This window comes from Thamnophis sirtalis, unplaced genomic scaffold (assembly GCF_051295495.1).
Source record: "Thamnophis sirtalis isolate CommonGarterSnake01/CBP01778 unplaced genomic scaffold, rThaSir2_p1.2 scaffold_14, whole genome shotgun sequence".
In the NCBI taxonomy this organism is placed as follows: Eukaryota; Metazoa; Chordata; class Lepidosauria; order Squamata; family Natricidae; genus Thamnophis; species Thamnophis sirtalis.
In genome coordinates this window covers 11,867,046-11,887,851 of record NW_028261394.1, presented here as the reverse complement: position 1 = coordinate 11,887,851, position 20,806 = coordinate 11,867,046, and the positions used below count along the sequence as shown (strand labels likewise).

The 20,806-nt window shown below is 46.1% G+C and overlaps 1 protein-coding gene across 1 annotated transcript; it reads right to left on the bottom strand.

Moving 5' to 3' along the window:
• Positions 1 to 3,555: 3,555 nt before the first annotated feature.
• Positions 3,556 to 20,799, bottom strand: TEDC2 (tubulin epsilon and delta complex 2). The gene is made up of 10 exons (XM_087728485.1): positions 20,690 to 20,799; positions 18,957 to 19,055; positions 17,860 to 17,912; positions 15,920 to 16,577; positions 11,944 to 11,997; positions 9,715 to 9,802; positions 8,253 to 8,361; positions 7,118 to 7,231; positions 5,782 to 6,011; positions 3,556 to 3,863 (listed from the first exon to the last, which is right to left on the bottom strand). The coding sequence occupies exons 1-10, from the start codon at positions 20,713 to 20,715 to the stop codon at positions 3,714 to 3,716; spliced, it is 1,581 nt and encodes a 526-aa protein (XP_087584611.1). The 5' UTR covers positions 20,716 to 20,799; the 3' UTR covers positions 3,556 to 3,713.
• Between the last annotated feature and the right edge of the window lie 7 nt (positions 20,800 to 20,806).

Genomic DNA, 20,806 nt, shown 5'->3' with positions numbered 1-20,806 from the left:
ATATTAGGTAAAAGGTAAAGGTTCCCCTCGCACATACGTGCTAGTTGTTCCTGACTCTAGGGGGCGGTGCTCATCTCCGTTTCAAAGCCGAAGAGCCAGCGCTGTCCGAAGACGTCTCCGTGGTCATGTGGCCCGCATGACTCAACGCCGAAGGCGCATGGAACGTTGTTACCTTCCCACCAAAGGTGGTTCCTATTTTTCTACTTGCATGGAGCCGAGGTGGCGCAGTGGATAAATGCAGCACTGCAGGCTACTTCAGCTGACTGCAGTTCTGCAGTTCGGCTGTTCAAATCTCATCGGCTCAGGGTTGACTCAGCCTTCCATCCTTCCGAGGTGGGTAAAATGAGGACCCGGATTGTTGTTGGGGGCGATATGCTGACTCTGTAAACCGCTTAGAGAGGGCTGAAAGCCCTATGAAGCGGTATATAAGTCTAACTGCTATTGCTATTGCTATTTTTACGTGCTTTCGAACTGGGACTAGAACTCCCAGTCTCCTGATGATTGGCCCAAAGTCACTCAGCTGGCTTTCATGCCTAAGGTAGGACTACTGTAGAACTTAAGCCTCTTGGTGATTGGTCCAAAGTTGCCCACTTGCCTTTCCTGGTTAAGAGACTTGAACTCACAATCTCCTGCTCTTTAGCCTGGTATCTTAACCACTGGACCAAATTAGCTCATTTCATAGTCCTCTGACGTTGGCAGTCCAGATAGGGTTGTCTCCAATCTTTCTACCTGGCATCCTTTAGAGTTGGTAAGTACACTGATCATCCCAGAATATTTTTTTACCAGCCTGTTGCTCACAGACAAGGTTATTCCAATGCACTCGGGAGCCCCCAGGTGGAAAAAGTGTGAATTAACAAAGAGTTCTTGGAATCGGAAAGACAACAGTAGCAAGTCTGTTTTGGAGCACAATAAGAGCCATTGCTTTCTATTGTTCCAGGCACAGATAGTCTAATCTTGTCCTGTGCATGTGTCAGTGGTAGGTTTCAAAAAATTTTCGAACCTACTCTGTGGGTGTGGCCTCCTTTGTGGGAGTGGCTTGCCGGCCATGTGACCTGGTGGGAGTGGCTTGCCGGCCATGTGTTTTCTCTCTCTCTCTCTCTCTTTCCTTCCTTTTGTCTCTCTGTCCCTTTTTCCTTTTTTTCTTTCATCTCTGACTTTTTCTTTCCTTATTTATTTATTTCTTCTTCTTTCTCTCTCTGTGTGAGTCTGTGTGTGTGTGTGTGTGTGTGTGTTAGTTGTGGGTTTCAAAATTTTTTGGAACCTCTTCTGTAGGTGTGGCCTGCATTCCGGGTCCACTGGTGGAACCTCTTCAAACCGGTTCGGTAGATTTGACGAACCGGTTCTACCGAACTGGTGCGAACTGGTAGGAACCCACCTCTGGCATGTGTGAAGCAATAAACTACTGTTGAGACCCTGGAAAGTTTTGCAGAGAAGAGCTACGGAGATGTTAAGGATACTGGAGGAGAAATCAGAGATAGACGGTTGCAGAAATTGGGTATGTCTAACCCAGTGGGAGTCAACCTGGTCTCTACTACCCACTAGTGGGCGTTCCAGCTTTCATGGTGGGCGGTAGGGGTTTTGTCCAATACTGAAGCATTTTCCTTTTTTTAATTGACTTCCCTACTTTATAAATCACCATTACTGTTGAACCGGTGGGCGGTTAGATAATTTTACTACTAACAGAGATACAAAAGTGGGCGGTAGGTATAAAAAGGTTGACTACCCCTAGTCTAACCTAATGCAGAGAACAACTCGGTGTAGTAACGTGATAGCCGTCTTCCAGTATTTGATGGGCTGTCACAGAGAAGCAGGGGTGGTGTTATCAATCTCAATCCTCCAAAGTGCCTGAGAGCACAAAAAGAAGTTATGGGTCGAAAATCACCAGAGAGAGATCCGACCTAGAATTAAGGAGACATTTCCCAAGTGAGAACAATTAATCAGTGGCGCGGCTTCCCTCTGGAAGTTGTGAATGCTCCATCACTGGAGGTTTTCAAGAAGAGCCTGGACAGCTGTTTGTTTGGAATGGCATAGGGCATTTTTGTCGTTGCATGCCAAAAGAACATGCGCATGTAACAGCACGTGCGCGCGAGTGCCTGCACCCATAATGCAATGCACGTGTGACATCCCACACATGCATGCATGACCACCCCCCCCTGTGCATCTTCCGCCCCTGTGCCCCGTTTTGGGCCATGCAGACCTCCCTGCAGCCTCCTGGGACCAAGAATGGGCTGCAGGGGGAGTGCACCACACCTCCCGCATGTAATCCCCACGCACGTCGCCCATTTGTGGCCCCCCCTGTGCATGCGCAGCAAAGATTCGAAGACCAGCTGGCTGGTGGGAGGTGTGCGCGTGTGGGTGACGGCACGCATGCCCACAGAGAGCTCTGCATGCCACCTGTGACTCGTGTTCTGTAAGTTCACCATCATGGGTATAGGGTCTCCTATTTGAGCTGGTGATTGGAGTGGAAGACCTCTAAGGCTCCTTCTTAGCCTGTTTTTCTATGTTCCATCTATTCTATGCAAACTGGCTGGGGGGAATTCTGGGAGTCCACATATCTTAAAAGTTGCCAAAAGTTGAGAAGCAAGTTGAATACATGGAATAAGGACAAAATGTCCTGAAATGGAAGCCATTGGGAGTTTGGATTTACAAACAGGGCTGACTGAAGTGCAGCTTCTGCCCAAAAACTAACGTCAAAAAAGATTTGCAGAACATTTCCTGGGCCTGAGATACAATCCCTCCCACACGCACAGCCTCCTGTTCAGCTTGGATTACACTGAGACTTAAGGAAAATGAAAAGAAACTTCCCAGGCGGCGCCAAGATTGACCTGAAAGAAAATGTTCGTAATCCAAACTACCACTTTGTTGTGGCCCACCAGTGGTCAGTGGAGCTGGTGGTAGATTCAGACAGTGGGGAGGTTGGGGAGCAACATGGGCCAGTCCTGGAGTCTGGGGAAGGCTCTGATGAGGGCTCTGTGTCAGAGGCAGAGAGGGGGCCAGGGCTGTATGCCAGTTATCAGCTGCCTTCAGAATCAGACATCAGTGAGGCAGAAGAACAGCTGGAGCCTGTTCCCAGTGTGCACATGTGCAGAGTTGCCAGACAAAGGGAACAGCTGAGAAATCAGGGTTGATTTGGGAGTAAGGCCACAGGTGGACAGTGAATGGCCCCTCCCAGAGGAAATAAAAGAGGAGCGAAAGGGGAGGGGAATTAACAGAAGACAATTAGTTCAATTCATAAGGGCGAAGATCTGTTCCTGATTTCTTGCCAAGTAATTGCTGCTACAGTGTGGAGTTTGGAAAATATCAGCCTGGCAGCTCTCCAAGCCTGATCAAGTCCTGCAGTTGTGAAATCTCATAAAAGACTGCTGGCCGGGACTTTGCTGGAGAGGAATTCCCTTTAAACTAAATAAAAGGGGTTTCATCAGGACGAGGAGTCGGCTTCCTGCTCTTGGGAAGCCTCGGTCAGAACACACTTGTCTGAGTTTTGGCAGAAGAGCTGTAAATGGGAAAGGGGGGAGGGGAAGGGGCATGTGTTTAAAAAGTTAATGAGGAGGTACAAAATCTGTTTTATTTGCTGGACAAGTGGCACGCAGGTGAAGAGGCTGAGGGACCTGCCCTGACTGTCACCTGCCATGAAAGGCTGGAATTTTAAGGATGGAGGCCAAAAGTGAACAGCTTCCTAGGCATGGCTGCTGGTCATCCATTTTCACATCAGCTCAGCTGGATAGCTCTTCATCCTTCACCAGAACAGGAACGTGCTCTCCGCTTTCACACAACAAGGAATACACAGCCCGGATTGCCGAAGCTTTAGAACTCTCCGGAAAGCGGTCGTGTTCTAGAAGGGGAAGGAGTTCCGTTTCCATAGCCTGCACAAAGGACAACAGCCAGCATTGGAAAAGATGTAATAGTGGTAACAGTTAGACAGACATTCTGCCCCCACAGTGCTGAAAAGCACTCCGAATGGTTTACAATGCCAGCAATATTGCCTCCAACAATCTGGGTCCTCATTTTATTCACCTCAAAAGGACAGAAGGCTGAGTCAACCTTGCGCCAATCAGAATCGAACTTCTGGCAGTGAGCAGTCAGTCTGCAATACTGCATTGGAAAGGATGGATGGATGGAAGGAAGGAAGGAAAGAAGGAAGGGAGGAAGGAAGGAAAGAAGGAAAGAAAGAAGAAAGGAAGATTTTAAAGACGAGATTGGAAGGGCAATAGCACTTAAGACTCGTGACCCGTCAAAAGTGCGAACGTCATAAGCGCGCCGACAACACCGCGGCGCTAAAACCGCGATTTCAAAAGTGCGCCGACAACAGCGCGCCGACAGAAGCGCGATTTCATTTAAGGTAAGATTTACAGTTAGGTTTAGGGTTAGGTTTAGGGTTAGGTTGAGGGTTACGTTACAGCGCGCTTCTGTCGGCGTGCTTTTGTCGGCGCGCTTCAGAGCTAATTAGTCGCTAATTCGTCATGCGGTTTTGTCATCGCGCTTTAGACACCGCGGTTTAGTCAGGCGCGCTTTTTTTGTGCGCGCATTTGTGGTGGAACCCTTAAGACTTACAGTATATACCGCTTCACAATGCTTTCACAGCCCTCTCTAAGCAGTTTACAGAGTCAGCCTCTTGTCCCCCAACAATCTGGGTCCTCATTTTACCAACCTCGGAAGGATGGAGCTGGTCAGGATCAAACTCCTGGCAGTGGGCAGAGTCCGGCTGCAATACTGCATTCTAACCACTGCGCCACCGGGGCTCTTAACAGCCTGCTAAGTGCTGATAACCATCTGTATTGCCTAGACCAGAGTTTCTCAACCTCAGCAACCTCCAGATGGGTGAACTTCAACTCCCAGAATTCAGTGCACTAACAGGAAGCTCTTATTCTCCCCACCTTCCTAAAATCCAGCAGGATTCAGAGCTGGAGGTTCTATGGTGGACTTCCCATCCTGGTGAACCCATTGTGACACCCACTGCGTTCTAACCACTGCACCATCCGGGGAATGCAATAGAAAACAGGCTGGTTCAAATAACCTGTGGCAAACTCATGCTGACCAGGGTGCGTGGGCCTGCAGCTAGCATGAGGTCAGGTCCAAACCAAGAATGAGATGTGGCGCTCCTTCCATGTTAAGTTTTATTATTATTATTATTATTATTTCACACCTGTAGACAAAATCTTGCCAGACTTGAGTACTCTGCTGTCTGCATCTCCAATATAGGCAGTCCTCAACTTAGAACCATTCGCTTAGTGACCAAAGTTACAACAGCCCTGAAAAAAGCCCCTTCCTTCCTCTTTCCTTTCCTTCCCCTTTCCTTTCTTTTCCTTCTCTTCCTCTTTCCTTTCCTTCCTTCCCTCCTTTATTATTTTCTCATATAACTCAAGGTGGTGAACATACGTCTAATATTTCTTCCTACGACTCCTTTCCCAACAACCCTGTGGGCTGAGAGTGTGTGACTGGCTGACTGGCCCAAAGTCACCCAGCCAGCTTTCATGCCTAAGATGGAACTCCAGCTGACTTTCATGCCTAAAATTGTACTAGAAATTCCAGTCTCCTGGTGATCGGTGCAAGTCACCCAGCTTTCATGCCTAAGGTGGAACTAGATCTCCCAGCCTCCTAGTCTGACTTAAAGTAACCCAGCTGACTTTCATGCCTAAGATTGTACTAGAAATCCCAGTCTCCTGGTGATCGGCTCAAATCCCCCAGCCAGCTCTCATGCCTACCACATCTCCTCTCTAAGTTGGCTCCAGAGTCAGAAACGATCAGCCTGGGCAAAAATAAGAGAGGTGGGAGCAAAATTACCGTCTGGATCTGAAGTTTCTGGTCCAGCATCGCCACCTGCAGTTTTAAAGCCTCCATCTCTTTCAGCTCATCCAAGCTGGAGTAAAAAAGAAGTCGGGGAGGCCCCAGTAAATCCGGATCCGAGCAGGTTTGCTCTCCAAGGGAAGCGTGGCAGAAGCCCAAAGAATCACGGTCATTGTCCTCCTTGCCATTCATGCAGAGCGAGGCAAACTCTGCATGGGACGCCAGGGCTGTTGGAGAAGGAAAAGCATCTTTATTACAATACTAGCTGATAACCCAGCATTGCCCGGGTATTTATTTATAGGGGGGAAATGTCCAGACCAAACGTAATTTCTAATCCCCCTTACCAGAGGGTGCCCCCTTGTGAAGGACTGTGAAGTATGTTACCATAGCAACTCCACTGCTCTGCACAGTAGAAGCCATTTTAAGGCATAACAGGCTGCATCTTAACAGAACACACACCCCAAGGCGTGCTAGGGGTATCTTACCCCCACAATATTTTTCTCCAGCCAAATTCACTTAACAACCATGTTATTAACTAAACTGCTCTGATCCAGGCTTCCCGAGAGCATGAAGCAAACTTCTAGTCCCGACAAAACCCCCTTTTATTAATTGACTGTGAATTCCTTTCATTCACATCCAGCAAAGTCTTTCAAGGGAGGATTTACAGTCACAGACCTTCTCTGGCTTGGAGAACTGCCAGGCCCGATATCTGCGAGGAGTCGCCAAGAGTCACGAATCAATTAAGCGAACTTATTGCCTCCTGCAAACTCCACTCCCCTTTTGCTCCTCTTTTATTTCCTAAGGGAGAGGCCATTCATTGTCTACCTGTGGCCTTGCTCCCAAGTCAATCCCTGTTCTTTAGCTGTTCCTTTTGTCTGGCAGTTCTGCGCATGCGCACACTGGGAACAGGCTCCAGCTGTTCTTCTGCCTCACTGATGTCTGACTCTGAAGGCAGCTGATAACTGGCATACGACCCTGACCCCTCTCTGCCTCCGACACAGAGCCCTCATCAGAGCCTTCCCCAGACTCCAGGACTGGCCCATGTTCCTCCCCAACCCTCCTCACTGTCCGACTCTGCTGCCAGATCTGCACAGCACAAACAAACTGCAGTAATTTGCGGAACAACTGCGGCAAGATGGGTTGTAAAATGGAGCAAACTTCACCTAACAAATGTCTCCCTTAGCAACATTAATTTGGGACTCAGTTGTGGTCATATGGTGAGGGCTACCTGTATGGGGAGAAACCAAGGAATCCAGAGGACGTAGGTTGAAAAAAAACTGTGTATAAGGACATTTTTTTAGTTTTAATGATGCCCTTGAGTCGTAACTCTCACCTTCTCGCATCTGGTCCAGTTTGCCGAGATGCTGCTCTACTATCTCTTGTAGGGCCTGCAAAGTCACAAGGCTTTCGTACTCTCTGTCCCAGGTTGGGTTTTCTCCAAGTGCCTCTGTGAAGAAAGACATATGAAGAACGGCTGCAGGATCTGGGTTTGGCTAGTCTAGAGAAAGGAAGGGCTAGTGGGGACAGGATAGCAGCATTCCAGTATTTAAGGGGCTGCCACAAAGAAGTAGGGGGTGAAATTATTCTCCCAGAAGGGCAGGACAAGAAGCAATGGTTGGAAATGAACCAAAGAGAGAAGCAACATGGAATCAAGGAGAAACTTCCTAACAGTGAGGACAATTAACCAGTGGAACAGCTTGCCATCAGAAATAATGGATGCTCTGTCACTGGAGGCTTTTAAGAAGAGACTGGACAGCCACTTGTCTGAAATGGTATAGGTTCTCCTGCTTGAGCAGGGGGTTGGACTAGAAGACCTCCAAGATTCTGTTCTGCTCTATTCTATTCTTCATTCCCGTATTCTATTCTATTCTTCATTCCAGTATTCTATTCTTCATTCCAGTATTCTATTCTATTCTTCATTCCAGTATTCTATTCTTCATTCCAGTATTCTATTCTATTCTTCATTCCAGTATTCTATTCTTCATTCCAGTATTCTATTCTTCATTCCAGTATTCTATTCTATTCTTCATTCCAGTATTCTATTCTATTCTTCATTCCAGTATTCTATTCTATTCTTCATTCCAGTATTCTATTCTTCATTCCAGTATTCTATTCTATTCTTCATTCCAGTATTCTATTCTTCATTCCAGTATTCTATTCTATTCTTCATTCCAGTATTCTATTCTATTCTTCATTCCAGTATTCTATTCTATTCTTCATTCCAGTATTCTATTCTTCATTCCAGTATTCTATTCTATTCTTCATTCCAGTATTCTATTCTATTCTATTTATTCTATTCTATTCTTTATTTGGGAATTCTGGGGATTGAAGCCGACATGTCTTAAAAGCTGACAATGTTGGACACTCCTTCTTTAACCAAAGATCCAATGACTGCAATGTTCCCAGGCTCCCTTGCAGATCCATGCCCAGGTGGGCATGAAGACATTGGTTCAGTGGCCCCTTCTCACCTGGGCTTTCAGCTTCCATGTGCTGAGTGATGAGCAAGTGAAGGTCACGTAGATGCACCAACTCCTGCTTCACCTCCGCTGGGGTGAAGGCTGGCGTAGGAGAGAAGAACTGACCATATGCTTAAGGAAAGGGGACAACACTGTGCACTGATGATGTTACCTAGTTTGGTAATGAAACGTCTGCAAGAAAACTATCAAGCTCAGAGAACACCAAGGACCCCACAGGCTTCCTCCTCCTGCTGTCCGCAAACCTCACCTAGCACTGATGATGTTATCTAGTTTGGTAATGAAACGTCTGCAAGAAAACAACCAGGCTCAGAGAGCATCAAGGACCCCAGAGTCTTCCTCTTCCTTGCCTGCATTCTCCTCTTACACTATCAAGCTCAGAGAGCACCAAGAACCTCACAGTTGTCACTTTCTCCTCCTCTCCTTTATATCTACAGCAGTTTTTGCAAGTTGAGGTTCTGCAGATGTATCAAGACTCCAAGCCCGAGAATTTCCATTGGTCGGGGGAATACATTACATACAATGTGGGTCACAATATGAAAGATATTTTTGTTAGTTGCAAAGTCATTGCGTCCCCATGGACAATGTTCCTCCAGGCCTTCCTGTCCTCTACCATCCTCTGGAGTCCATTTCAGCTCATGCCGACTGCTTCGGTGACTCCATCCAGTCACCTCCTTCTCTGTTGTCCCCTTCTTCTTTTGCCCTCCATCGTTCCCAGCATGAGGCTCTCCTCCAGGGAGTCCTTCTTCCTTCTCATTAGGTGGCCAAAGTCTTTGAGTTTCCTCTTCAGGATCTGGCTTTCTAAAGGGCAGTCAGGGTGGATTTCCTCTAGGACTAACCGGTTGGATGGCCTTGCAGTCCAAGGGACTCGCAGGAGTCTTCTCCAGCACCAGAGTTCAAAGGCCTCCATTCTTTGGTGCTCAGCCACCTTCACAGTCATCCATTGCAACTGGGACAACCACAGCCTTGACTAGACGCCCTTGTGTTGGCAGGGTGATGTCTCTGCTTTTTAGTCTGCTGTCTAGATTTGCCATCGCTTTCCTCCCCAGGAACAAGCGTCTTTTAATTTCTTGGCTGCAGTCCCCATCTGCAGTGATCTTAGAGCCCAGGAAAGTAAAATCTGTCCCTACCTCCATTTCTTCCCCATTATGTATTATGAAATTTATTGCATATTAAAATCTGTATTGCTTAGAAACAAAACAGAGATTGAAGTGAGAAGTCAATAAAATTGGAGCAATTTTGGGAAGCCAATGGAGTTTGAATGGAGTTAAACAACCCCATTCAAAGCCTAAGAAAATGTATTTTGGCAATTTTTGTTTTTATTAAAAAAAAGACTAAATGCAGAAATAACAAAAATCCTATGTCAGCACCAGGAAAAACCAGGCAGCTAAGCCCTAGTCACACCTACAGATACCTTTTTCTTCTTCTGCAAAAGGCCAAATTAGCAAAAGGATACAGTTGCTTGCAGCTTCTCTAAAAACTGGTGGCTCTTGGTGACAGCTGCCTCGGGGACTGTTTTCAAATCCCTGCACTTCTCCAACAACCTTTGTATCAAGAGGGAGAAAAGTGGGAAATAATAAGCCCCCCAAAACCACCCCCCTGGGATACGCTCCAATCTTTAGACCTGGCTTGTTACTGCCTGAAGAAGAGATTGAGATATTCTTGCCAGTTACACTTACACTGTTGGCAGAATTGTATATTTTGAAGAGTTCTTAGGGGTTTTTAATTCCATGCAGTGCAAGATAGCAATAGCACTTATATACTGCTTTACAGTTCTGTACAGCCCTCTCCAACTGGTTTACAGAGTCAGCCTCTTGCCCCCAACAATCTGGGTCCTCATTTGACCCATCTCGGAAGGATGAAAGGCCGAGTCAACCTTGAGATGGTCAGGATGGAACTGCTGGCAGTCGGCAGAGTTAGCCTGCAATACTACATTCGAAGTAAAGAAGGAAGGACGGAAGGAAGGAAGGACGGACGGAAGGAAGGGCAATACCACCTAGATTTATATACTGCTTCATAATGCCTTTACAGTCCTAAGTGGTTTACAGAGTCAGCCTCTTGCCCCCAACAATCTGGGTCCTAATTTTACCCACGTCAGAAGGATGGAAGGCTGAGTCAAACTTGAGCTGGTCAGGATCGAACTGCTGGCAGTTGGCAGAGTTAGCCTGCAATACTACATTTGAAGTACAGAAGGAAGAATGGAAGGAAGGAAGGAAGGAAGGAAGGAAGGAAGGAAGGAAGGAAGGAAGGAAGGAAGGAAGGAAGGAAGGGCAATAGCAATTGCCCTTAGACTTGGTTCCACCACAAAAGCGCGTAGGACAAAATCGCGCTCGACAAAAGCGCGCTGTGACGTCATCACAGCACGACGAAAAAGATCGAAAAATGTAAAAATAAAGCGAAAACCTTACCCTAAGCCCCCCAAACCTAACCCTAAACCTAACCCTAAACCTAACTCTTAACCTAACCCTAAACCTAACCCTAAACCTAATCGTTAAAGTAACAAAAAACCTAACGCTAACCCTTATCCTAACCCTAACGCTAACGCTCTAAAGCTAACCCTAACCCTTAACCTAACCCTAACCCTAACCTTTATGTGAATCGGCTTGCTTTAATTTAATTTTTATTAATTTTTATTTGAATTTTTCGATCTTTTTCGTCGCGCTGTGATGACGTCAAAGGCGCGATTTTGTCGATCGCGCTTTTGCCGTCCGCGCTTTTGACGGGTCACGCTTAGACTTATATACTGCTTCACAGTGCTTTATAGCCCTAAGTGGTTTACAGAGTCAGCCTCTTTCCCCCAACAATCTGGGTCCTAATTTTACCCACCTCAGAAGTATGGAAGACTGAGTCAACCTTCAGCCTGGTGAGATTTGAACTGCCAAATTGCAGGCAGCCGGCAGTCAGAGAAGTAGTCTGCAGTACTACACTCTAACCACTGCGCCACCGAGGCTTTAAGATTTCTTAGATCAGGGGATCTCCAATCTTGGCTGCTTTAAGACTTGTGGACTTCAAGAAGTATTGATTGACTTCAGTGGTCAAAACCAAAAGAAATGCTACAATGCTGTCTGTATGAGGTTCCTGACCAGTGGTGGGTTTCAATTTTTTTTAGAACCTCTTCTGTAGGTGTGGCCTGCTTTGTGGGAGTGGCTTGCTGGCCATGTGACTGGGTAGGAGTGGCCAACTTATAAATGTGGTGAAACTCACTTAACAACGCTCTTGCTTAGCAACCAAAATGTTGGCTCAGAAACTCTGGCATTTGAAGCAGGCAAGTCTTAAAGTTGTCAAGTTACAAGACCCTTGCACCCCAAACCCTTTAGAAAAAAAACCCCAGGGGTGTTCAAACTTGACAGCTTTAAGACTTGTGGACTTCAACTCCCAGAATTCCTCCTCTCGCTCTTCATCTTGATGGTGTGCGGACGGGCGGGGAGAGGGAGCTGGAACCGGTTCTAAACGGCACTATAGATTTGTGGAACTTCTTCTACAGAAGAGGTTAGAACTGGCAGGAACCCACCCCTGTTCCTGACCCACCTCTGAAGGCCGCAGAACTAAGGTCACAAAATCCCTTTTGAATCCTACGTCCCTTCTGCAAACTCCCCCAGCCTGCGTCATCCAACCCAGAAAGGCCCTCAAATTTCTCCCACCTTTCCTAGCGACTTGCGGATTAGGCTAATTTGGATAAGCTTACCTGGAATACTTGGAGAAAGCTTTCTGATACGGAAGGGGCAGTTTCAGCGAAGACCTGGAAAACAAATAAAAACTGCTTGGCATTATCGTCCTTGGTAAATGCACAACCCATCAATATTGGAAACCAGGAGAAATCTTAGCCAGCTCCCAGATGGAAAAAAAAGACCAGAAAATTGGTATTATGCAAAATGAGGACAATTTACTGAAACAAATTAGGGATCAAAGTCAAATGCATATAAAAAGGTTATATAATGTATTAATAGAAATGGATTCTGAAACAGAATTAGTTAAAGACTGTATGATAAAGTGGCCACAAAATTTTGAAGAACCAATAATGCTGGATACATGGGAAAAGATATGGGTAAGAAATGTAAAATTCACGCAAGCCCAAAATCTGAGAGAGAATTTTTATAAGATGTTTTATAGATGGCATTTAGATCCTAAAAAATTGGCTTGCATGTATCCGAATTTGCAACCTAAATGCTGGAGATGTGATTGTGTTGATGCTACATATTACCATATATGGTGGACTTGTAAAAAGGTTAAAGCATTCTGGATAAAAATATGGTGGATTATGCAAAATATTTTTAAATAGAGGATAAAGTTTACCCCTCAGTTATTCCTGTTAGGCATAACTACTGATTGTACTGTTATAGAGACTAACTTGAGTTTGTACTTAATAACGGCAGCAAGACTGTTGGTGGCGCAATACTGGAAGAAGGAAGATTTGCCTACTATTCAAGAATGGACATTAAAAGTAACAAACTTAGCAGAGATGGCTAAAATATCAGCATATCTTAAGGATCATTCAGATGAGAGATATAAACTGGAGTGGAGAAGATGGATTGACTATATTCAAAATAAATACGGGACTAAGAAATTCCAGATAGTTTATGACTGAAAAAGCGAGGAATGAGATAATCTGTTTAGAGTTAGCCTAACAAAAGAGGAGTTAAAGCACAAATGAAAGATGACACTAAATTTCTTTTAGTTTATTTTAGAATATGTTTGTTAAAGATTTATACCCTGTATTTGCTCTGGGAAGTTGGGGAGGGGGAGTTTGGGGGGGCTGGGTTCGGGTGGGGGGTAAATATTTGTAAAAGCTTTTTTAAAATTTTCAATAAAAAAAAAAGAAATCTCAGTCAGCTCATTTTTGAATTGGATTTTGGAAAAGTCAGATAAGCAAACCGCCTTCTGCAATTCTGGCATGACTATTACTCAGTTTTGAGATCATTCTCTTCGCCCTCAACTAGGAAAGCAATTCTGACCAGTTTCTTTATTCAAATTAAGGCCTTCAGGGAGCTCCAAAAATTCAACCAGCAAAATTCAACTAGCAACCTGCAAGCAATTTTATTTTATTTTATGCTTCCTTTTCTTTCCTTTCTATTCCCTTCCCTTCCTTTCCTATTTTTGCATATAACTCAAGGTGGTGAAGATATCCAATCCTTCTGCTATTTTCTCTGTGACAACAACCCTGTGAGATGTGTTGGAGAATGACTGCCTGACTGGCCCAAAGTCATCCAGCCAGCTTTCACGCCTAAGGTGAAACTAGAATTCCCAGTCTCCTAGTAATCGACTTAGTCACCTAGCTAGCTTTCATGCCAAAGGTGGAACTAGAACTCCCAGTCTCCTAGTGATTGACTTAAAGTCATCTAGCCAGCTTTCACGCCTAAGGTGGAACTAGAACTCCCAGTCTCCTAATGATTGATTTAAAGTCATCTAGCCAGCTTTCACGCCTAAGGTGGAACTAGAACGCCCAGTCTCCTAGTGATTGACTTAATGTCATCTAGCCAGCTTTTATGCCAAAGGTGGGACTAGAATTCCCAGTCTCCCAGTGATTGACTTAAAGTCACCTAGCCAGCTTTCATGCCAAAGGTGGGATTAGAATTCCCAGTCTCCTAGTGATTGATTTAAAGTCATCTTAGCCAGCTTTCATGCAAAAGGTGGGATTAGAACTCCCAGTCTCCTAGGAATTGACTTAAAGTCACCTAGCCAGCTTTCATACCAAGAGTGGGACTAGAACTCCCAGTCTCTTAGTGATTGACTTAAAGTCACCTATTTGGCTTTCATGCCTAAGGTGGAACTAGAACTCCCAGTCTCCTAGTGATTGATTTAAAGTCATCTAGCCAGCTTTCATGCAAAAGATGGGACTAGAACTCCCAGTCTTCTAGTGATTGACTTAAAGTAAGTCACCTAGTTGGCTTTCATGCCAAAGGTGGGACTAGAACTCCCAGTCTCCTGCTGAATGGCTCAAAGTCTGTCCCTTTTCTTGGCTAAGGCAGAACTAGAACTCCCTGTCTCCTGGCGATCGGCTCAAAGTGACCCAGTTGTCTTTCATGGCTAACGTGTGACTTGAACTCACAGTCTCCTGTTTTCCAGTCTGGTGCCTTAACCACGAGACCAAACTAGCATATAATGTAAAGCTTTCTCAGTTTGGATACAAGGGCTTTCAACCACGGAATTTGGGACTTTTGCCTTTCAGATATTGCCTTCTTACTCCTACGTGCTCCAGCCCAGTCAATGGAGCCAAGATTTAGGGAAGGTTTACCCCAGATAATCCTCTTATGGAAGGATGTAAACTGTGTGGCAAACTTAGCTCGCAAAATTGCTTTGGAAGCTTGAGATGTGGCTGGCTTCCTTTGCCTTGGCAGAAGGCATCGACATGTTTTATCCAAACAGATCTTTAATCATCTGCTCTGTTCATGGATGCTTTGATTTCTGTTAAGAGGAAAAACCTAAAAGTTGTAAAACATTTGGGCTGCTATTTATAGCGAGAGGATAAGGGCTGTTAGCTACAATAGCATCAGCCTCATGAGTAAATTAGGAAACAATCTTTTCTACAGGATATCCTGCAGGAGAATTAGAAGAGTCTGGATTCACCTCCTAGATGGACAGTTGGCCAGATTCACACACTCACCAGCATCTCAACTGACAACAAAATACACTATTGGGGGGTCCTTCGGGCTCTCTGTTATAAGGTTGTTTCCTTGCAGATGTTTCGTTATCCAACTAGGCCACTATTGTGGCCCACCAGCGGAGCTGACAGCAGGTTCGGACAGTGAGGAGGTTGGGGAGGAACCTGGGCCAGTCCTGGAGTCTGGGGAAGGCTCTGATGAGGGCTCTGTGTCGGAGGCAGAAATGGGGCCAGAGCTGTATGCCAGTTAGCTGCCTTCGGAGTCAGACATCAGTGAGGCAGAGGAACAGCTGGAGCCTGTTCCCAGTGTGCGCATGCGCAGAGTTGCCAGACAGGTCTGTGAGTGTAAATCCTCCCTTGAAAGAGTTTATTGGATGTGAATGAGCAGAATTCACAGTCTATTAATAAAAGGGGTTTTTGTTGGGACAAGGAGTTTGCTTCATGCTCTTGGGTAACCCCTTTTATTAAATTACTGTGAATTCTGCTCATTCACATCCGGCAAAGTCTTTCAAAGGAGGATTTACAGTCACAGACCTTATCTGGCTTGGAGAGTTGCCAGGCTGATCTCTGCAAAACTTGGCAAGGAGTCTCGGAGAGTCATGAACCAATTAAGTGAACTAATTGTCTCCTGCAAACTCCCCTCCCCTTTCACTCCTCTTTTATTTCCTTTGGGAGGGGCCATTCATCGTCCACCTGTGGACTTTAATCCCAAGTCGACCCCTGTTCTTTAGCTGTTCTCTTCGTCTGGCAACTCTGCGCATGCGCACCCTGGGAACAGGCTCCAGCTGTTCGTCTACCTCACTGATGTCTAACTCTGAAGGCAGCTGATAACTGGCATACGGCTCTGGCCCCCTCTCTGCCTCCAACACGGAACCCTCATCAGAGCCTTCCCCAGACTCCAAGACTGGCCCATGTTCCTCCCTCAACCACTGTCCGAATCTGCTGCCAGCTCTGCTGGTCACTGGTGGGCCACACTATCCAGCTCATGCTCGGTCAGGTCCAAAGGACAAGCAAATCTCTATCAGATGGGAAATTTTGGGAGGTGGGATGGGTGGCAACCTACCCATTTTGTTGAAGAGTGCAGGTTGGAGGCTTTGTTCCTTGTCTCAGTGGGTCTGTTCCTGAAGGACACGTCCAACCTGAAGGTTCCAGATCTGGATTGACCTCGGGGACTTGAGGACCTCTTCCTGCAGAGTCCCCTCCCTCAGCAAACCAAGGTGGCATCGTCGTGCGACATGGACCTTCAGGAGAGCCCAACCTCAAGCCGGGTTCTGCAGCAGCATGGACTTTTTCACAACTGTCCTTGGCTGTCTTTGCGCACGGTCGCCACTTTGGAGAGGCAACCCCCGCTGGCGACAACTTCTTCCCAGCTGTTTTGGAGGTTCTGGAGCTCCGTCCGGCTGGTATTTTCACGGTTGGCCTTTTCACCACCGCATCAGTTTTGTAAGGAGCCTTCAACATATAGGCTGTGGGTTGTCTGGATGCCACCGGCTTTCTACTCGCAGGAGGCATCTGGGGGGTCCTGGGGACCTTGTCCTTAGGGTGACACGCAGGTGGTTCCGAAGCAGCCTGGCTCGCCGGCTTCTTATTTGAAGTTCCGGAGACTTTGGTGGTCTCACATGGCACTTGGTGGAATTTGGACCGGACTCGTAATGCTTTCTCCAAAGCTTTGTTAAGCATTTCCAGGTCCTTAATCTCCTCCGCTGAAGGTTCGGTTGTTTCTACAGGTGAAGGAAGCAAGTCAAAACGGATCAAGTACATCAGCGTTTCCCAACCTTGAGAACTTTATGATTGTGTGGACTTCAACTCCCAGAATTCCCCTGGCAAGCCTTGCAACTTAGGAATCTGCTTTCAATGGATCCACAGGATGTTTTGTCATTTAATGACCCCATTAATCCCTTGCAGGATGGGGTCAGGGCAACTGAATGGAGCTGAGTGATTTACTGGCCAGCTGCCTTTCCCTGTTGCCAACGTGGAGTTTTGTTCAGCAGATATAGTCTCATTGTGCCCAGAGAGAGAATTATCTGCCTCTACCTAGGATTGAACTCACAGCCTCCTGACTGTGAGGCGAAAGCTTCACCTCTAGGCCACTGCACCACTATGGATACACAGCACTGAATCCATTTATTTAACAATTGGATTTATACATTTTGTGGAACTATATTTTTTTTTTTTATTGATTAGACTTGTAACTATAATGTGCCTTATTTGGTTTTTTGCTTCAAGTGTGGCAATTCAATCAATTATAATTTAGCAATTGTATAATGCTAGCAAATGGCGGTTTGCTCAACAAGCCATCGATAAACAAACCATGGTTTACTGGAATTCATCAATCTAGGAATAGAGTATGACTGTAATGAAGTAGCATAGACTTTGAGGTCTCCAATCAAAGGCCCAGGACTTTCTATAACCAGGAAAACCAGACCAAGAACTGATATGAAGCCAATAAAGTGGCTGCTAGGAATTTGTTGTTGCTGAACTGGAAAGTAAGATGGGAGGTTTTTATGGGTTTTTACTAGGTACAGGTAAAGGTTCCCCTCGCACGTATGTGCTAGTCATTCCCGACTCTAGGGGGCGGTGCTCATCTCCGTTTCAAAGCCAAAGAGCCAGCGCTGTCCAAAGACGTCTCCATGGTCATGTGGACGGCATGACTAAATGCTGAAGGCGCATGGAACGCTGTTATCTTCCTACCAAAGGTGGTCCCTATTTTTCTACTTGCATTTTTTACGTGCTTTCGAATTGCTAGGTTGGCAGAAGCTGGGACAAGTCATGGGAGCTCACTCCATTAGGTGGTGCTAGGGATTCGAACTGCCAACCTTTCTGATCGACAAGTTCAGCATCTTAGCCACTGCGTCCCTTGTATGGGCTTTTATTATGGAGTTTTAAATGTTACAAGCTTCCTGGAATCACCTATGTGTGGCTATATATTTGGCAGCTATATAAACCGTTTAAATGAATACATAAATAACAAGGGAGACTAATAAAGAATGATGCTTCCTTTACCATGTTTCTCAGTTTTGGCGTCTTCAGTAACAAGGTCTTCTCTCTCAGAGTTCCTAGCACAGAGAAAAGAGAGTGTACACATTCAGCCAAGAACAGATGCTCCCCATCACTTCTTCAGCATCATCCCAGTTTTTATAGGTGGTTCAGGCGTATAATGATTTCATGTGGGCAGAAACCTAGGAAAGACTGGGAGATTTGTGGCACTGGGGTAGTCATTGTTGGGATGACTTCCTTCCATGAGGAGGAGGTGGAGGAGGAGGATTGGAAAAAGAAAGAGAAGAGGGACAAGGAGAATGAGGAGGGGAGAATGAGGAAAAGGATTGGTGAAGAGGAGAGGAGGAGGAGGAGGGGGAGAGAAGAAAGGAGAAAAGAGACAAGGAAGAAGGAAAAGAGAGAGGAGGAGGATTGGAAAAAGAAAGAGAAGAGGGACAAGGAGGAGGAGAAGGAGGGGAGAATGAGGAAGAGGATTGGTGAAGGAGAGGAGGAGGAGAGAAGAAACAGGAGAAAAGAGACAAGGAAGAAGAAGATAGGAGGAGGGTTGGAAAAAGAAATAGAAGAGGGTCAAGGAGAAGGAGGAGGGGAGAAGAAAGGAGAAAAGAGACAAGGAAGAAGGAAAAGAGAGGAGTAGGATTGGAAAAAGAAAGAGAAGAGGGACAAGTAGGAGGAGAAGGAGGGGGAATGAGGAAGAAGATTGGTGAAGAAGAGGAGAAGAGGAGAGAAGAAAGAGGAGAAAAGAGACAAGGAAGGGGAAAGAGAGGGGGAGGATTGGAAAAAGAAAGAGAAGAGGGACAAGGAGGAGAAGAAGGAAGGGAGAATGAGGAAGAGGATTGGTGAAGGAGAGGAGGAGGAGAGAAGAAAGAGGGGAAAAGAGACAAGGAAGAAGGAAAAGAGAGAGGAGGAGGATTGGAAAAAGAGAAGAGGGACAAGGAGGAGAAGGAGGAGAAAGAGGATTGGTGAAGAAGAGGAGAGGAAGAGGAGAGAAGAAAGAGGAGAAGAGAGACAAGGAAGAAGGAGAAGAGAGAAGAGGAGGAGGGTCCCATTCTTTGCTTCCCTTGCACTAAACTGAAAGGTACATTTTAAAATTACACCCAACGTACCAGTCCCCAAGAACTGCACGGCACTGTTGAATTTTCTGCTGGAGTTTTGCCCTCTGCTCTGTGCAATCTTCCAAGGCTTGGGTGAAGAGGGAAACCAACCTGGAAAGAGCCAAGAAAAGGCTGTTTTTCCTTAACATCCCAGAAGGAGCTTTGATTTCAATTTCCCAGCAGGATAATAGACATGGGAGGGACCTTGGAGGTCTTCTAGTCCAGCCCCCTGCCCAAAGATGGTACCAATAGCGATAGGCACCTTAGTTGTGAGCCCAAAATCCAAGCTTTGCTTGGAGCCGCTTACTTCCTGCAACAAGACCTTTCACACCCTCAAACATCATCTGCCTACATTAGGTGGCCAAAATGTCCAATCCAGCCTAAACATCTGGATGACTGTGCAACAAAACTATAGCGAGACAGCAGAATAGAAGAGAAAGAACTGGAGGAAAATCCCAAAATATTTCTTGTTAGTTGCGAAGCCGTGTCCGACCCATCGCGACCCCTTGGACAATGTTCCTCCAGGCCTACCTGTCCTCTACCATCCTCTGGAGTACATTCAAGCTCACACCAACTGCTTCAGTGACTCCATCCAGCCACCTCATTCTCTTTCGTCCCCTTCTTCTTTTGCCTTCCATCGTTCCCAGCATTAGGCTCTTCTCCAGGGAGTCCTTCCTTTTCTTTAGGTGGCCAAAGTCTTTGAGTTTTCTCTTCAGGATCTGGCCTTCTAAAGAGCAGCCAGGGTTGATCTCCTCTAGGACTGACCGGTTGGATCGCCTTGCAGTCCAAGGTGACTCCATCCAGCCACCTCATTCTCTGCCGTCCCCTTCTTCTTTTGCCCTCCATCGTTCCCAGCATGAGGCTCTTCTCCAGGGAGTCCTTCCTTTTCCTTAGGTGGCCAAAGTCTTTGAGTTTCCTCTTCAGGATCTGGCCTTCTAAAGAGCAGCCAGGGTGGATCTCCTCTAGGACTGACTGGTTGGATCACCTTGCAGTCCAGGGGACTCGCAGGAGTCTTCTCCAGCACCAGAGTTCAAAGGCCTCCATTCTTTGGCTCTCAGCCTTCCTTATGGTCCAACCTTCACAGCCATCCATTGCAACTGGGAAAACCATCGCCTTGACTATATGAACTTTTGTTGGCAGGGGGATGTCTCTGCTTTTTACTGTGCTTGTCTAGCTTTGCCATAGCTTTCCTCCCCAGGAGCAAGCTTCTTTTGATTTCTTGGCTGCAGTCCCCATGTGCGATGATCTTCGAGCCCAGGAAAATAAAATCTGTCACTACGCCCATTCCTTCCCCATTTATTTACCAGGAATTGAGAGGACCAGATGCCATGACCGTAGCTTCTTAATGTGAGTTTGAAGCCAATTTTTGCACTCTCCTTCTTCACCCAGAATAGAAAGCCTTGCAAATCGAAGTGGGGTGGCTGGGCCAAAAGAAAGCAAGGACAAGGACCAATAAGATATTTTGGGGTGCAATCACAAAAACATCTGGAGCATCACTTGAACAACTCTGGGCATGGACAAAAACCGGAGTGGCCAAGTGCAAAAGGCAGTTTTACTTGGAACACTTTGCATTCCACAATAAGATCTCTAGCATTATTTAACACTTAACAAACATCCATACCTGCCTATCCCAGGTGTTTAAGAAAGACTCAACAGGACCAAACAAATGCAAAATCCAGAGTAAACATCTGGCTGCCTGGATGACCAACCATCATTATCATATTTTAAAAATAATAAGCAATTACCTCTGGGCACAATCAGCGGGCAGCATGAAGAAGGCGGTGGAAAGGCTACAAAGAAGCAATTGCGAACCGCGCAAAGCGCCCCGTTTCGCGCAAAGCGGCGAACTCACTTCGGTTCCC